The 16142-nt window shown below is 40.2% G+C and overlaps 1 protein-coding gene across 3 annotated transcripts in view; it reads right to left on the bottom strand.

The window, feature by feature from the left end:
* PDE1C (phosphodiesterase 1C) overlaps positions 1–15331 on the bottom strand; it is a 313258-nt gene extending 297927 nt beyond the window's left edge. For all 3 annotated transcript variants that reach the window (XM_062569517.1, XM_062569521.1, XM_062569523.1), the window contains exon 1: positions 15210–15331. In XM_062569517.1, the coding sequence (XP_062425501.1) occupies positions 15210–15294 (85 nt within the window). In that variant the 5' untranslated portion in view covers positions 15295–15331. The remainder of the gene's footprint in view (positions 1–15209) is intronic.
* Between the last annotated feature and the right edge of the window lie 811 nt (positions 15332–16142).

Below are 16142 nucleotides of genomic sequence, written 5' to 3' on the forward strand. Positions count from 1 at the left end.
ACTTCTCATTAATAGGCGACACAGCAAGCCAACCATAGAGTAACTTTACACTACTTCATGAGCCATCGGTGCAGACGTCAGGAGCACCGTCACGTGTCGCTTCTTTTTAAGCTTGTCTGCTTTCTATCAGGTTGCAGCAGGGGTGGACTGGTAACTGGAGACGCGATCCGATTTGATGTAATTCTTTCAAGCAATTGAGATTCAGGTGAATAACCAAAGCACTGGTGCATATAGAAAGCAAGCACTCCTTCCCAGTTCCCTATGACTGGCAACATGCCAGCAATTACCTGTAGACAGCTCTTTCCAGATTCTCTTTTGCAGCAGCTGGGGTCTAGATGTGATGCTAAAGGATTCACTCTCAAAAGAGATGCTGAGCATTTTTAAATAAAACAGTATTTTTCCCTTTCTATTTTTTTAATCTCCACTTTGAAGTGAGTACAGCCAAACTGTTAAGCATTTCTGACATGTGAAAGATGCCATGAGGAATATTTGCCAGTATTATTATTATTGCTTCCCATAAACTACCATCACCCATAAAAGAAGTGACCAGAATAACGCACACACTTCTCCCAAAGCTGTCTTCCCAATTGAAAGAGAACAGCTTTGTGTTAGTAATATATACATTTGAAACTATATCTTTAAAAAGTTCAAATTTCACATCCAGTTGCTGTCAACTTGTGATAAGAGGAAAGATCCAAGGCATGTGTTAGAGCATTTATCACACTGTGCTTGAATATACAGCCTTGGTGAAATCCCTGAGGAAAACACTGTCACTGGCTAATATATAACATCAATCTCACTTTAAAAAATTACATGTGGTTGTTTAAATGGAGACATTAGTCAAGAAAAATACTTCTGTTCATTTGTTCTTCTGAAGACACTAAATGAGACTCCTATGAAAACTGCAAGTGACTAATTTTTTTCATTAGTAATACACCGAGTAACTTCATTGCAGGTGCCATACAGACAGATAGAAGTAAGTATTATTATACATGCTGTGTCTTCCACATCTCTTGACAGATACCTTGTTTTTTTTAAGGCACTTTCCTGGTTCCGTATGAAAAAATCCATTAGCTCTGCCCAAATATAGTGCTAGTTCATCAATTCTGAGGGTCAGCAGACAGCAGTGTTCAAGTCTGTGCAGCTCAGTGACTGCTCAGTACCAATACCTTTCCAAAGCAGTAGCAGTAACACTGATTTTATGACAGAAAAAGGGACAGAGTTTAGGAATTTATGCTTAGAAGTCAGCAGACAATCATTTGCTCATAAGGACATCAACTTTGTGCTCTCTGAGGAACAGGAGCTATCCGATAGTCATAGAAGAACACAGCAGAAGGTATACCTACTCTCAAGGTGATATATGATCATGATATAAGGTCTCCTGCCGCAATACACATAATGCTATAAATGGGACCTAGAGGTGGTCAAGTTTATCTCCCATAAAAGAACTTACAACAGTAGTTCTCCACAGGAGTAATGAATTTGACTGTACTACAGCCTCTCAAACTTCTTGACTCCCAGCACATGGGCAAAGGATGGAAGCCATATGAGAAAGTATAGTGCCAGGCTGTGGCTGAGGAGCAGACAGCTCTTATGAGGACCTGCCTCCACCAGGAATCGCTCAGCAGCCCAGATGGGCCATGGTTACCACTTGAACACTAGCCAGAGCTGGGCAGCTGCTCACAAATGGGGCCCAGTAGGTTTGTCGGTTGGGTGATGGAGTAGGTGAGAAACCCCAGCAGAGCCTTCCAGCTAGGTGGGATCCAGGACTACTTGTGCTAACATACAATGAGAGTGCCAGCTTTGCCTGTCTTATGTTTCACTCACAGTGCTTGCCCAACTCTCCAACCTGTACTTAAGACCAGTGCTAATACTATCAACTTCACAGCCCTACCCAGGGTTGTCTCATCTCATGTTAATGTTGCCGCCAAAGCTTTCCCCAAGCCATCTTGGCTAGCTGCATGGTTGACCACCCAGGAATTGCCACGCTCTCTGCATTGCTTCAGTGCCTCAGTGTTATTGGCACTATTGACAGAGCGGATCTAGAAAGTGGCAGATAGAGCAACAACACTTAGGAATACTCTTGCAAGAATAAAGGCTGCTGTTCTGTATGAGCCAGAATTAAAATACTCAGTCCACAAGCACAAGGGCAGGCTATAAACAATTGTATAATAAGGCCCTAAGTTCAGACATCACAGATAGTCAGAGACACATATATGGCATTACAGTGGTCTGGTAAATTTTACTAAATAGTTCTGCGATGACCACTGTCTTGATGCTCGACAGTATGCTAATATCTGATTGGAAAATATCTGCCTGAATTTCAGAAAGGTACCAGGAACAGAGTACTCACAAAACCCACAAAAATACTACTTCATAAAAGCTACATATAAGTCTTTGAATATAGCACTTCTGAGCTGTAAAACTGAGCTTCTAAAGCAAAGTATCTTCTATATTTTAAATGTTATCTGTGTGAAAAAGTTAAATTTGGCAGCTCTTATAGTAGTAAGTAGTCTCATATATTGTAATGGGACTAATCACTAGAACTGCATGACTGAGCTCAAAATATCTCTCATTTAGTTACTGCCTTCATTGATTTTCTTCGACTTTGCCATACATTGTTACAGAATCTTCTTAGATGCTGTCCTTTTTAAAATGTTTAACTATCGTCTCTTCTTTAACTTCCATTTTCTCTTTCAGGACTTTTTTTTTTTTTAATAATGTCTTTCACTGGGGAACTCGAACTGCATGTTTTGTACGAGATATATAATATTCATGTTTCCTTTTGGTCCCTGTATTCTTGCTTTTATGAATATCTGCCTTCTTCTGCAACTACAATCCTAATTTATTTTCCAAATACTCCTTTGTTCATCCATGTCCCAGAACTTCAGTCATCAAGGACATAAGACCTTAAAATAGTATGAACTGCATCAGCAAAGATAGGAAGAGAAAGAATATTACTAAAAATTGTTGCCCACTTCAGATCACTGGATTCCACTTAGGAGCAAGAAGTATCAGATTGGAAACCACTTCTGAGTTTTGTGGCACATGGCCCTCTCACCATAAAAAGTTCTAAAGCAAATGTTCCTTTCATTTAAAAAGCTTTATTGCTACAAAAATTATGAGCCCAATTTTCAAATATTAAATTGCTCAGACCAAATTTTGATCTTTTTTATACAAAACCTTACATTACTAGGGATTTTGACAGAATAATAAATATAGACCAAATCGCTAACACTGTCTTCTTCAACCATTGCTGTTCTTCTGCTCTAACAAGTTTGCTCTAACTGCTCTTTTTCTCTAACAAGTTTTGGAACTGTTGCTGCTTTTGCTTTTCAGCAGCCATCCTAAAAGATGTTTTAGTTTTCCAACTCCACTCTCTGTTGTAGTTTACAGTGGTTTTCCCAGTATAAATTGATACTTTTATAAGACTCGTATTGACTGATAAGCAATGAAGAATGAAAGAAAATTCAAAATACTTCAAAAACTGTTTCAATAGTCAGATATTATTTGATGGTAGCAATCCACAAAATTTTACAAAATTCAGTTCTGTTTCCTTTTGAATACCCAAAGATAACACGTATGATTTCACATAGCAGTCACAAATGTCTTATTCATTTGATTGTTGTTCAATGACTTTACCAATTAGCTTATTGCAAGCAGGAACAAGTAAGTATTTTCTAGTGAAGATGACAAATATGACATGTGCTATCTGTAGAGGCAGTTTATTGGATGTGATAATAAATCCACTAAATATACCACATCATTGTTTTTTAAACTAGAAAGGAAGTTCTTCAATCAAATTTGAAAATAATCATATGGCAAAAGACTCATTTTTGTGAGTCCAGAGTTTGGCCCATGGTTCGCTATGGGGTATTAAGCTTTACTAGAAGCCATAGAGAGATATTTTGGCACCCAAAGAACATCATCTCTTCCCCTGTCTGCTCCAGATTCCTTCGCAATACTCTCAATGCCCCAAACCTCCACTCCCTGCTCTCGGTTGGCAGCAACACCTCCGAGCTGCAGCGCTCAGACATATTAGCACCAAAGGGTGAAGAGGACTGTGGCAGTGGGGGAAAGTTACGCAGCTCTGAATCTAAAATATTTTCCCCAGAGTCACAGGCATTTCAAACGCTGACACATCCTGCCAATTCAAAAACACCTTTGTCACAGCACCCACTCATGGTAGACAGAATTTCCCAGAAGTGCCCAAAGGACAAAACTTCCTTTACCCCTTGGCTTATGGGCCTAAAGATACATGTCATCTCTGAGTAGGATTTTCAAAAGTATTGTAGCAGATCAAGTGCTTAATAAACATTGAAATAATCAAAGCTAAAAACTTCCCAGAAGGACACCAGGCTTGCCTGCTACAAACAACAAAAGAAAGATCAAATGCAAGTGACTGAACGCAACACGTAAACACACAAAATCAACAGGGAACGCACCCCAGAGGTTTCATTTAAGGATCAGTGCAGAGCTGAAGAAAAATAATTATGCATGTAAAGTGTTATTGTAATGACAGCTAATAAAACAGAGGGCTCAAATTAGTTTTCCTGCTTCAGAGGGCGAGTAGGCAAACACAATAAGAGAATAAATGACAAGACAAGCCATGGCGCAGAATTTCACTCCAAAAACCCCACTTCAGTTAAACAGCACAATGAATTCTAATTAATAGGAAGCATTAGACTGGAACATAAGGCAGCAAACATCGCTACAGAATAAACATATTCTCACACGAAGGAACATTTACTCTGATCATTTTGTCAAGCTGACAGAAGCATCTTCCAGGAGCAAGTGGATCTGAGTTACCAGCAGTGCTGTAATTGGCATTCTTAGTACTCGTGCTTCCCTTGACTCAAGAACAATTAAACCTTAAGCGTTAGCCACAGAGACAGGAATAATATCATGAAGCCACCTAGCAACCGTAATAACAATAACCTGTTGGTAGTTGGGGAATGGAGAAAAGCCGGGGCGTGTTAGCAGACTGGGCTGACAGTTGAGGCATTCGCTTAGTTACAGCTGACATGGATCCATATTCATGTTGCAGCTTCAGCCTGTCCAAGTGAAACTCGTCTACAGCACTTAGCAGCAGCCAGGATCCAATGATTTCCCCAGGCTAGTACGATGACGCCACGCAGCAGCGTTTTACATAAGAGACAGCTTGTAAGGGCTCCTCCAGCTCTTCGTCTTTGTCCGGGGCTTCTCCCAAGCCTTGCTCCTGCGGCAGGGCCAGCCAAGAGAAAATGAGTCTACTTTGCAGTCTGATATATTAAAGTAACAGGAAATTGGAGTCTGCTCACTCTGGCAAAGAGGGCTATAAACTGCGGTCACAGAGGAGACGTAACCTGTCTTTGCATTGTGAGGCAGGAAGTTTCCATATAATCATTTCTGAGTTTAACAGAGGGAAAAGGCGAAACAAGTGGTACCCTAACGCCCACCCATCCCATAAACAAGAACTCACAGCGTGCGGTGCAGAGGGTGAGGGGCAATCAATCATTTTGAAATATGCACCCAAATGTCATTAAATAGTTTCAGCTCAAATCTACCCTGAATTACAGTTGTGAAAAATGAGAATTTATTCCTTTGAATAAATTTAAGCCACTCCAGAAGAGACACTCGTTATCAGTTGATCTGTATGCTGCATTATTTATGAAAAGCAGACAATCAACTAAAAGCAGTAGCCATTAGATCTGAGGTATTTCCTGCTGGAATTTTAAGTGTTCAGCTCACCAGAAAGAAATTAACTCTTTAGCCATGAAGGAACTTTCAGAAGCAGTGTAGGATATCCTGTTCTGGATTTTCTAAAATTATAAATCGATTTTAGTGACAGCAGAGTTAGCCAAGTAATCCCACTGGTTTTGTTATTTGAGCATCCATGAAACGAGATTCTCAACATTAAGTTTGAAAAGTTCTTAGGAGCAGCAGTAGAACCTACCGTACCATCTCTTTTGTACATTCTGATGTAATATACATTGGAAGGAGACACCGTTGTGCTCTGTAATGGTTATAAATGCATTAAACACTTCTTCTACTGTATACCATATATACACACAAGGACTATAATATGTATTTCCCCCTGTCTATGATTCAGATTGGGATCAGTTTAGATTATCAAATTCTATTTTAATATTCCTGATTCTGGCAAGGAAAAAACATAGCTTTGCCAGAAATTTCTTAGATTTGCTCATACGGCAGTTTTTAAGAAAAAATAATACACACTGCAGGCCAAATTATGTTCTGAGTTATCAGGGTTGCATAAGAGTCAGAGAATCATTTGGCCTGCAAGATCTGTAATTCTGAATTACGATAATGTTCAAGGCGGAAAGAACATAGATTGTCTTTAGATTGAGGGCTGGCAGCCAGGAGAAAAGACCATCTATTTCCTGTAAACTAATAAAATGTAGTACGGTGCCACCAAATAAGGAGGAATAGAAAAGTACCCTTTTCAGAGCAGACTGCAAAGGAGATAGCGCTTATTGACAATACACATATGTAATAATAATCACAGATTTGGGAGTGGAGAAGAAAAATCAATATAAACTCGGTGAATTTATTATTCTGCTAGTCACACTATCTACAGCCAGCATATAAAACACCCTGCAAAATGCCAAATTTTTGTCCTGCAAAATGCTGCTCTAATGGAGCTGAGGAGAGAATTCCTCTGACTTCCTCAGGCCTTTTCATTTCTTCCTCCAGTCTAACTTCGCTTGGGCATGAATCACACAAGTGGAAAAGAAAAAGAAAGCGACACACGGAGCATGTACCAAGTACCGACTGAGTACCAAGAGCAGTTCCAAGGCTATATTGTACCCTACAGTTTCTTCCAGTCTTCTTTCATGTCACCTGTAAAGCAATTTTAATGGGAGAGGAAGACAACTCTCAGTGCCTTTTGCAGTATGGCTGACATCAGCCCTTATACATTTCACAGGGCTGTTGTTCTTCTCCTTATATTTTAATTTTCCCCCTCATTTTCCAGATTCTTAAAAATGCAATTCTACTCACTTTGTTTTTGAAGAAAATACCAAGAGTTCTCGTTTAATTGTGGAATACGCTTTTATCACTACATAACAGAGCTCCTTGGGCTGCAGCTCACTGAATAAAGCCACTTGTTTCCCCATAGAAAAATCCTGCAATTTCAGCAAGGATTCATGTGCCCAGCCAACTGCAGAATCACAGCCTGGATCTCTATTTAGGTTTCTGTAAGGGAATCTGTTGGTATTTGTAAATTATTTATCTGTAGGTATCACAAAAACAAAACTCTGAAGTTGAATATTCTGAACTGAGGGATGTTTTGCCATGTTTAAGAGACAGTAAATGCATTTATAATTTTTACTTCAAGTCTATTTCCAAAGTAGTTTCCTAACTTGAACTACTTGAACTAGCAACAAATGAAAATTTTCCCCTAGAAATTTTCTGCATGTACTTCTTATTTGTCTGCAGGGTTTGGAGAAAGAAAGTTTAGCTTTTATTTGATGTGATTCAAAGGAAACCACAGTGGTATTCATGAAGCAAAAAATAAAAGAGGGGAAAAAGGGTAATATGCAACGTATAAAACACTAGCACATGTTCTGAGGACTGTAGATCTATCTCCAGCAATGGAAAGAAAAAAAAGACATAAAGTGAATTTCTAAATCAGCAACTTAGCATGCCACTTGGGGAACTGTAAACACTTAAGCTACCCACATAAGTAGGGAAGTAACTAGTAGAATTAGATTTTGGGGGAACTTTTAGTTCTAATAAGCATCATTGCCAATACTAAAAGAGAAGACAACTCTTTTTCCAAATAGTGCACCTTAGTCTCTTCTCAGATATGTATAAACTAGCTGTAAATCTACTGAATTTAGTAGAGGCACTTGGAGTTCAGACTGACTGAAGTGGTCCTGGCTGAGCAAGATGTACGCCCTCTGCCCTCTCCCAATTACACAACATTTGACAGTTCTCACCACTCCACATCACTGTGAGAAGGCAAAAAAAAAAAAAAAAAGAAAAGAAAAGAAAAAAAGAAAAAATCAAAGAGGCATTAAACAGAAATAAGACATAGCATCATGCAGCAGCAGCAAGAGACTGAGCACCATGTACTTCCACTTAATGGAGAAAGATGATGTTTGCAGTCTTCCTGAGGGAAATTTTCGGTGGGAAGATTACAGCTGCTATGACAACAAGGGCGAAGATGTGATGTCACGTAACGATCCAAGCGTCTGCAACTGCTTTGTCCCAGTACACGGCTCGACTTGCCAGCTGGGAATCCAGTAGAGACCTCATTAAGTGCATCTGTTCAGTAATTACTACGACTTTCCCCTCCTCATGCCTCCAACTTTGAAAACAGCCATATCACAAGGCTATGGAAGTAATAATGAGGGCTAAGTTCCCAATCCTGAAAATTTCAAGCCTGTAGCTATTAGAAATCTAGGGTCAAGTTTCAGTAGGAGTGTTATATACAGTCTCTGCCACCAGACAGAGAAAAGCTGTGAGGAAAAACATATCAGCATAATCTTTATCGAGTCCTGGAAACAAGCCATGGAAAAGCTGTGTGATTTACCTTGTGCATAGGTCAGCTTCTTCTCTAACCTACAGCAGCGTACACCTAGAGTACAGGACAGATCCTTTGCTCATTAATATGCATCATATTAATCATAGCAGTTCTCCCAGCTGCAGTGGAGTGATGCAGATTTATTTCTGCTCAGGATCCCATCCTTTGCCTTGATTTACACTGATACAAATAAGAGCAGGATAAGAGCAGTAGCCTTTTACTTTACTACTCATGCACAGCTACAAAACTGCGGAAGATGAGCTTGCATTTACACCACATCAGGAAAAACAGGCCAATTAGTAGAGCACAAGGGTTTAAAATAGAAAGTTTGCAGCAGAAATGCAATCCCCAAGAGGTAATTAGGTTTGCAAGCCCCTAGACTCTGGTCCTCATATCAGCCAATACAAGCAGAAGGGATGCAGACCTTTGGCTTTCAGCATGGGAGAGCGAGTTGCCTGGGGCTGTGAATGAGAGCAGGCTGCTCCCCAGCAGAAATGGCCCTGGCTGCCTGCCTAAAACTGGGCTCAAATGTAGAGAAGAAATGTAGATTTACACCTGTTTGTTTGTTTGTTTTGAACTTTGGGTATCCTGGAAATCCAAAACTCATAATTGATCTTGCTGAAGCACTAGGCTGCTTCAATCCAGGAGGTACCAGAAGCAGGACAATCTGGGCAAAGACCAGAAAGAAAATGAAGGCCGGTAAGATGCCATTTCACACCCCACTAAGAGCGGGACCCTCCTGGTAGACAGCAAGTGTCATTTGTAGTCTGTAGAACAGGACCGAAGTGCACAACAGGACCGAAGTGCACTCCCTCCCCTTGAAACCAACAGAGCAGGTGCGAGATCTGGAGGAAGGGAAACAGGAGCCCTCCCCTCCAGCCACGTGTAAGGGCTTGCCTCCACCTTGTCTCCCTTGTAACTGGGCTCATGGGCCACCGTGTCACTTCAGAGCTACCTCCCATTAATGAATTTTATTCCCAAAAGACTGTGGGGGCCTCAGACTCTTTCCTGACAGTAGTCCTGAAATTAGGATCAGAGGTGACAGATTGAGCTCCAAGACCTGGACACGTGTAATTCAACTACCTTCAGGAAAAGTCATGTGAACTAATTAGGAGGATACTTCTTGAGTGCGATGCTAATGGTTTTATCTGTTAACATCTCTCATTCTCATCAACAGCTCTGGAGATTATTTTTCCTGTATGCAAAACAACTGTGGAGGATAGTGATGACCATTCAATTCAGGTCAAAACTTGCTGCAAAGGTTTTACCATTCATAGCTTGTCCAAGAAATGAAATCAAAAGAAGGAAAGAAAATAGTATTTTTGATGCAGCTCTGCCATGGGGATCTGCAATGTGAATCTGGTCCAGTGTCAGTTACTGATGAGTTTGACATGAAACCCTGCATAGTAATCTCTCACTCAAAGTGATTCTAACAGAGAAGAGGTCAGCCCCAAACACTCTGTTTCTGGATGCCAGGATACATACGGCAGAGCACAGCTGTAAACAGCAGGCAGCAGTGATAAGATAGATCATCCAGAGAGATAAATGGGCAAAACTCCATGAAAATATTGCTAGGCATTTTGCCACGCAAGAACTAACACTGCAGTCCTTTCAGAGAGAGCTTCTTAGCTTGCAGCAGAGCATTCCAAAATATTGAGGATGCCTGTGCAATGTTGAGACCCCACAGATGCCACTGAAATCACCACCTGCACCTCTTTATAAAACAAGATACGCAAAAGAGCGAATGAATTAGGCAGGAACTCATATTGCCCATTACTGTGTCAAAGCAGAGTCTGCACCGTACAAAGGGCCAGGCTGGTACCTCACCAAAGGCATGCCAACTCTCCAGCCTCCTTTGAGCTGAATTTTCAGGCACAGCAGGGGCAAACACTAGACTGGTTCAAAGCTAAAATACAGTCTTGTAATGAGGGGAGCAGAAAAACTCATATAGTTTTAGAATTTTATTTCACAATTTATCTGCTGATAGCTATAAGTGTTTTTTTTTTCTTTGAGGGGAGGATTGTTGGAGCAGATTACTTTTCTTTATAGTATATTAAAACTACATCAGGCTATGTTAAAATAATGAATAGAACTGACAAGATTTCATGTCCTATTGCACATTAAGTGTTTGTATTATATTAATAAGCTTAGACTTCCTAGTTCCTACATTTCAGATGACAAAATACTCTATCTTTTACATAGAAATCATTAATGCTCCCTATCAGCTCCCACTGGAGAGTATTCTCACAGCAAGCTCTATCAGGCAAAAACAAACAAAAAACACTGGCAAACAAATATCTTTTGGTTCTAATGTCATAACAAATACATCATACTGAGCTTGTGAACAAAAACAGGGAGAGGCTTTAAAAAGTCCTCTAAATTTAGTAGGTGATATATTTTGGCGATATATATCAACTGAATTTGTTTACTTGCAGAACAAAAAGAACTCAGGTAGATGCAAGAAGAATTTCATGCCAGATTTAGATGGAGTTAGTTCTTTTCAAGGCACAGACTAGATGGTCTCTTGAGAGTCTTTACCATCTTGCTTTACAGGATGCATCCTGAAGCATTTCAAAGTCCTGGTTTGGAGAGACTGAAAAGCGTTAGAGAAAAGCGCTGTTATGCATTCCCCTGCACCTCTCTGCCATGGTTCTCATCATTAGTTTCCAGGTAGAGACCTGGGAGCTGGACTGACCCCATAAACAGATATTTCTCCTGGGCCTCCTTTGAAGGAAGGCCATGAGTGACGCACATACAAAATTAGTGAGAGTTTTTTCAGCACCCTATAATTACAACATGCTTTCAGTTAAATGACATTTTTTATTATAAGAAACTAAGGGCAAAGTTAAAGCAAATCTCCATGAAAATGAACTGCGTATGTGCCTATGCGTAGGCTGCGGGGTCTTCTGCAAAAGCCCGCCTCTCTTGTGGGTTTGCGAAGGCACAGTCGCCCTCAGAAGAATGACAAATTCCAACAAATCTGGATCAGTACACAAGAATAAAGCAGTGAAGTAATTAATAGTTTCTATAATATATACATTTCTCTGGCTGAAATAAATATGAAAAATGAAGCTGCTCTTACCTTTCTACCTTCTTGCATGGTCTATTATTTAAGAATCTTTACAAAACAAAAGTATGACCTATATACCCCACTTAAATTGAACATGGAGTTCCTAATGGACAACCTTCCAAGTGACAATAACAGAAAATCCACAGTAGCTACTACTTTGAAATAGAGCCTGAAAGGGCCACTGAGCAGAACTCAGATATTCCACAGTACTCTGAGGAAGAGTTTTACACACAAGATGGAGAAAGGGTACTTCTTCCAAAACTTTCCTGCAAGATTTAGATACAACTAAAGTATTTCAGTTCCACTTTCCCCCTTCAATAACATTTAATTTGCAGCAGAATGTCCCATTACTTCAATTTATTCTAACCTATAAAAATAAATCTATTATTTTTGGATGGGACACTTAAAACAGTGTTGCCAGGTGCTTCTGGGTATGAAAAGCAGAGAGTGGGAGCTTTAATGCAGTTAGCTCTTAGTCATAGGAAAGTGATAAATTCAGAAAGAAAATATCCTCTTGTTAATGTTTGTGTTTACCATTTTTTCAGGTTTAAAGACCATGCATGTTTCTGTCTTGCACCTTTAGCAAGTCAATTTTACTGGTAGTGTCAGTAACACAGTGGCATTCTGATTTAATAGTATTTCATTGACACAGAAGTGATAAGACAAGGTGCAAGACAAAAAACAGGCCTTACTTCTTGATTTCTCTTCCTTTAAACTCAGCTGGCACTTTGCTACATTTTTATTTTTAGTAGAGGAAAATTTAGAAGAGTTAAACTAGAACTCAAACACAATAACTTGTAACATACAAAAGCTTCATAGACTGAAATTTGTTTACAGAGACGAGGCAAATGAAGACCTCTAGGCCTTCTTCTGAGATACGCTGGACTTTCTAGGGCAAGCTAAATGGCAAGCTTCCTCTCCCAAATGGTCCCACCAAGCAGCTCACTCTATCGCTCCACTATAGCCCCTTTGCACCATGCTGCCAACACAGAGGCCATGAGCGCAGTATCAGAAACTACACGGGAAAACCTCAGCTGGTGTAGAGCTCTACACCTCAGTCCTCCTGATGGTCTCTCTCAGAAGGCAGAGGAAGGGATACGTAACTAACTTGTTACACTCTGTGTGGAAGAAAGCTGTCAGGGGTTGGCATACATTTTCCTGAGGCCAGATTGCTTGCAGCAATCCTCAGCTGAGAAGTGCTGAGGTCTCATGGCTCTGTGCTGTCTGGCCACCAGAGCTGTAAGTTACCGGGGTGAAAATTAGAGTAGTCCAGAAGCTGCGTACTGTGGTGTGAATGGATGCTGACCAGCTCTGGAGCCATGAGACGACATAATCACAGGCTCCAGCTCAACAAAGAGCAGTTCCTGCTCTTTGGCAGCATTCCCACATACTGCCATTCTGCCATTCCCATGTACTTTCATGTTTGGTTTTAGGCCCAGGTCTTTCATGAACGTTTTCAGGAAGTTCAGTTGTAAATGATCATTTTTCAAAACATTATGAAGACCGTCCGTATCACTTAGAAGCATAGAAGGTGATCCATTCAAAACATTTTCTTTTATACACAAACAAGAATGCATTTGTCTCAACCTGATATTACTCTGCTCTGTTCAAGAATATTAATCTTTTTCCCAGCTCCGACAGACGTCAGTAGCAGATGCAGCAACTCAGCACTTCAAGAACTTCTCAAAAATTTGCAGAACCTGAAACTAGACATGTATGCAAAAGCCTCTTCTGATGGAAAAAAAATTAAGTCCATCCATAACACTAACATTGATGTGAGATCTTTCAGATACAGTCATTTTCTTCAATATAGATATTACCAAATACATGAATCTTTCAGGTCTGCCCACCACACTGTGCGGGTAATACTAGATAGCGTGTTTGCAAAGTTTTCACGGTTATGTGAGTCAATCCAATGCACATTTGCCCAGACATAAAAACAAATGTTATATAATGCACAAGTCACAGAATCAATACATTGGTTGCATCAAACATAAGAAAATAGCATGTGAACTATCAGGCAACAACTGTCCTAAAAAGTAAAAGCAGCTGGATTTCTAAATCTAAGTGATATGATGCAAAATCTAGTCCAATTGTTTTGGAAGCAAGAGTAGTAATAAAGACAGCAAGGCCGTAAATACAGCAGTCCTGTTGGTCCTAAGCATGTACAAACAAGATAATTAGGCACAGTCATAAATGTTCAGCGTCTTTAGATAATGCTCTTTCTTTCCTAAGCTCAAAAGAAATGTTTATCCCTCAGACTGCAAAACTGATGAAATAATGTTATTAGAAATGCTTTGGGGTGAGCAGGGGCAGAGGTTAAGGTAGGGAGCTCAAAAGTGAGTTTGTTTTAACTTAAACTGTGGAGGGATCTTCCCATTAAAGAAACAAAGAAAGAAAGAAAGGTAGTATTTGCCTGTTAGTTTCACCTTTAAAATGCTGCACACACATTAACAGATGGTGCCTTGAAAATATTTTGGTGAAACATATTTTCACCTCCGTTTTTTTTCCAGCAAGTTTAGTGATTGCAAAACAGATTTTCCACAAAGCAGGGAAATAGATAAAACAGGTATCTCCTCCCACACCAATAAAAAGCTTGCCTCCAACATTATTAGATGAAACTGTGATCCAGTTACACTAATACAAATCAAGAAAAACTTCCCTGATTTCACAACTGCAAGAAAGTAGAATCTCTATAATCTAAAGGGTATTTAAGGGGAATTTGTGGTGACTTTTCTTCCACATAAATTATACACATTTCTTAACTTGAATTTTAACTAAAAATCCAAACAGCATGAAAGCTTGTTTTATTTTTAATATCTATAGGGATTTACATTATGTAGTGCGGAGAAATACATAGTTTAACAGAGCAGCCTACTTAAGCAGTCCTCAGATCTTAACTTTTGCCCAGCAAACATCGTCTTTGAAAATTACGCACACACCTGTCGCTTTGAGAAGCTTCACTTTCCCCCCCTCCCCAGACGATGAATACAAAGAATAAACTGCACTCTTCAAACACAGCTACGACAGGGAAGGAAAATCCTTAAATTCCAAACCTCTCCTCACATCCTTCTCTGCCCCAGCAATTTTGCTTTTTGTAAGAGACAGAAGCAACAAGAGAGATTGTATCCATTTTTAGACAAACTAGGAAATGGCAAAAGGTTACAGAATTTGGAAAACCTTACTAAGTGAGCAAAGAAATATAGAAAATAAAACAAGGCTCCCAAGGGTTATGTTATTGGACTCATCGGAAGGAAATACAGCTAGCAAGTAGGAAACATGCAACCCCGGAGCACAGGCTTTCCTGAGATAAGGCTCCAAAACAAAACTTCTGCAAACATCTCAGTGAGCCCATGCCAAATCCCAGAGAAAGGATTTAGAGTGGCTGCATATCAAAGACAAGTTTCTTCAACAACAGAAAATAAAGAACAAAAAAACAAACCCAAACCACCTATGCATTTTAAATCATCTGTACATTTTAAAGGTATACATGGACAAAAGGCAGTTGTAAAGTGTTTGTTTTCTGTACTTACTGAGCTGCACAGAAAAAGGGGAAAAAAGGAGGAGAGAGAGAAAGAAAGAAAAAAAGAGGAATTAGAACAGGCTCACCAATTGTAAAGCTATAGCCATCAATGCTGAAAGTAGCACTCCGGCATTTTTTAAATCCTTCCTTTCTGCTGCTTGGCTCTGTCATGATCCTGCCAGCTTGTCCTTTCAGCAGCAGCGTTTCTCTCCCGCCACGGAGGCAGAGCGCTCGAGCTAGCTCCTAGCCGCCCTTGCCGATGTGCCTGTGACAGCACGCACAGCCAACTTCACACATCTCCCCGCGCGGCGAGCCGACCCCGCGAGGCACGCAGCCGGCAACACTCTCCTCCCCCCGACGCTCTCACTGGCACGCTCCTGGCACCGGCATGCCTCCTCCGACTCTGCCAGGGGCTCTAACCAGTTGCTGTCTAAACCAGCAGCCAATTCGTGTAAGGTTAACCAAGTCAATAAGCCACTTTTATCTGGCAAATCTCTGTATAGGAGTTCAGGATACAATTACAAAAAAAAAAAAATAAGATGAAGGATTAGATTTTGCTACGATCCACCCACTGACACTCCTTGTACTCCTTCAGTCCCCACTTCTGTAGCTCCCCTGGCTCACAGGGACTTCTGACTTGCAGCAAATTGTGCTCACATTTCAGCCCCTGGAATATGAGCAGCGTGGTTTAATCGTTCCACATACAATGAATCAGCCCAAGATTACAGTACACCATCAATCATCTACTTCTTGTACTAACTGTAAGGCTCTGGAAACATGATTGACACTCAAATACAGAAGATTACCACTAAGTAAGAACATAAGTGACTGCAGGAAAATAACAAAAGTAATTTAACCATAACAATGATAAACTAAGCAAAATGCACATGCACGCACAACAAAAAGTCTTCCAAGCTCTTCCTCCTCCTGGTGGTTCATCATAGGGTTTGTAAATTCCTCTTTGCAATTTCTCCCCAAGAATCTTTAAAAATGTGATTCAGAGTGCCGTAACACTCTGC

This window comes from Rhea pennata, chromosome 2, assembly GCF_028389875.1.
Source record: "Rhea pennata isolate bPtePen1 chromosome 2, bPtePen1.pri, whole genome shotgun sequence".
In the NCBI taxonomy this organism is placed as follows: domain Eukaryota; kingdom Metazoa; phylum Chordata; class Aves; order Rheiformes; family Rheidae; genus Rhea; species Rhea pennata.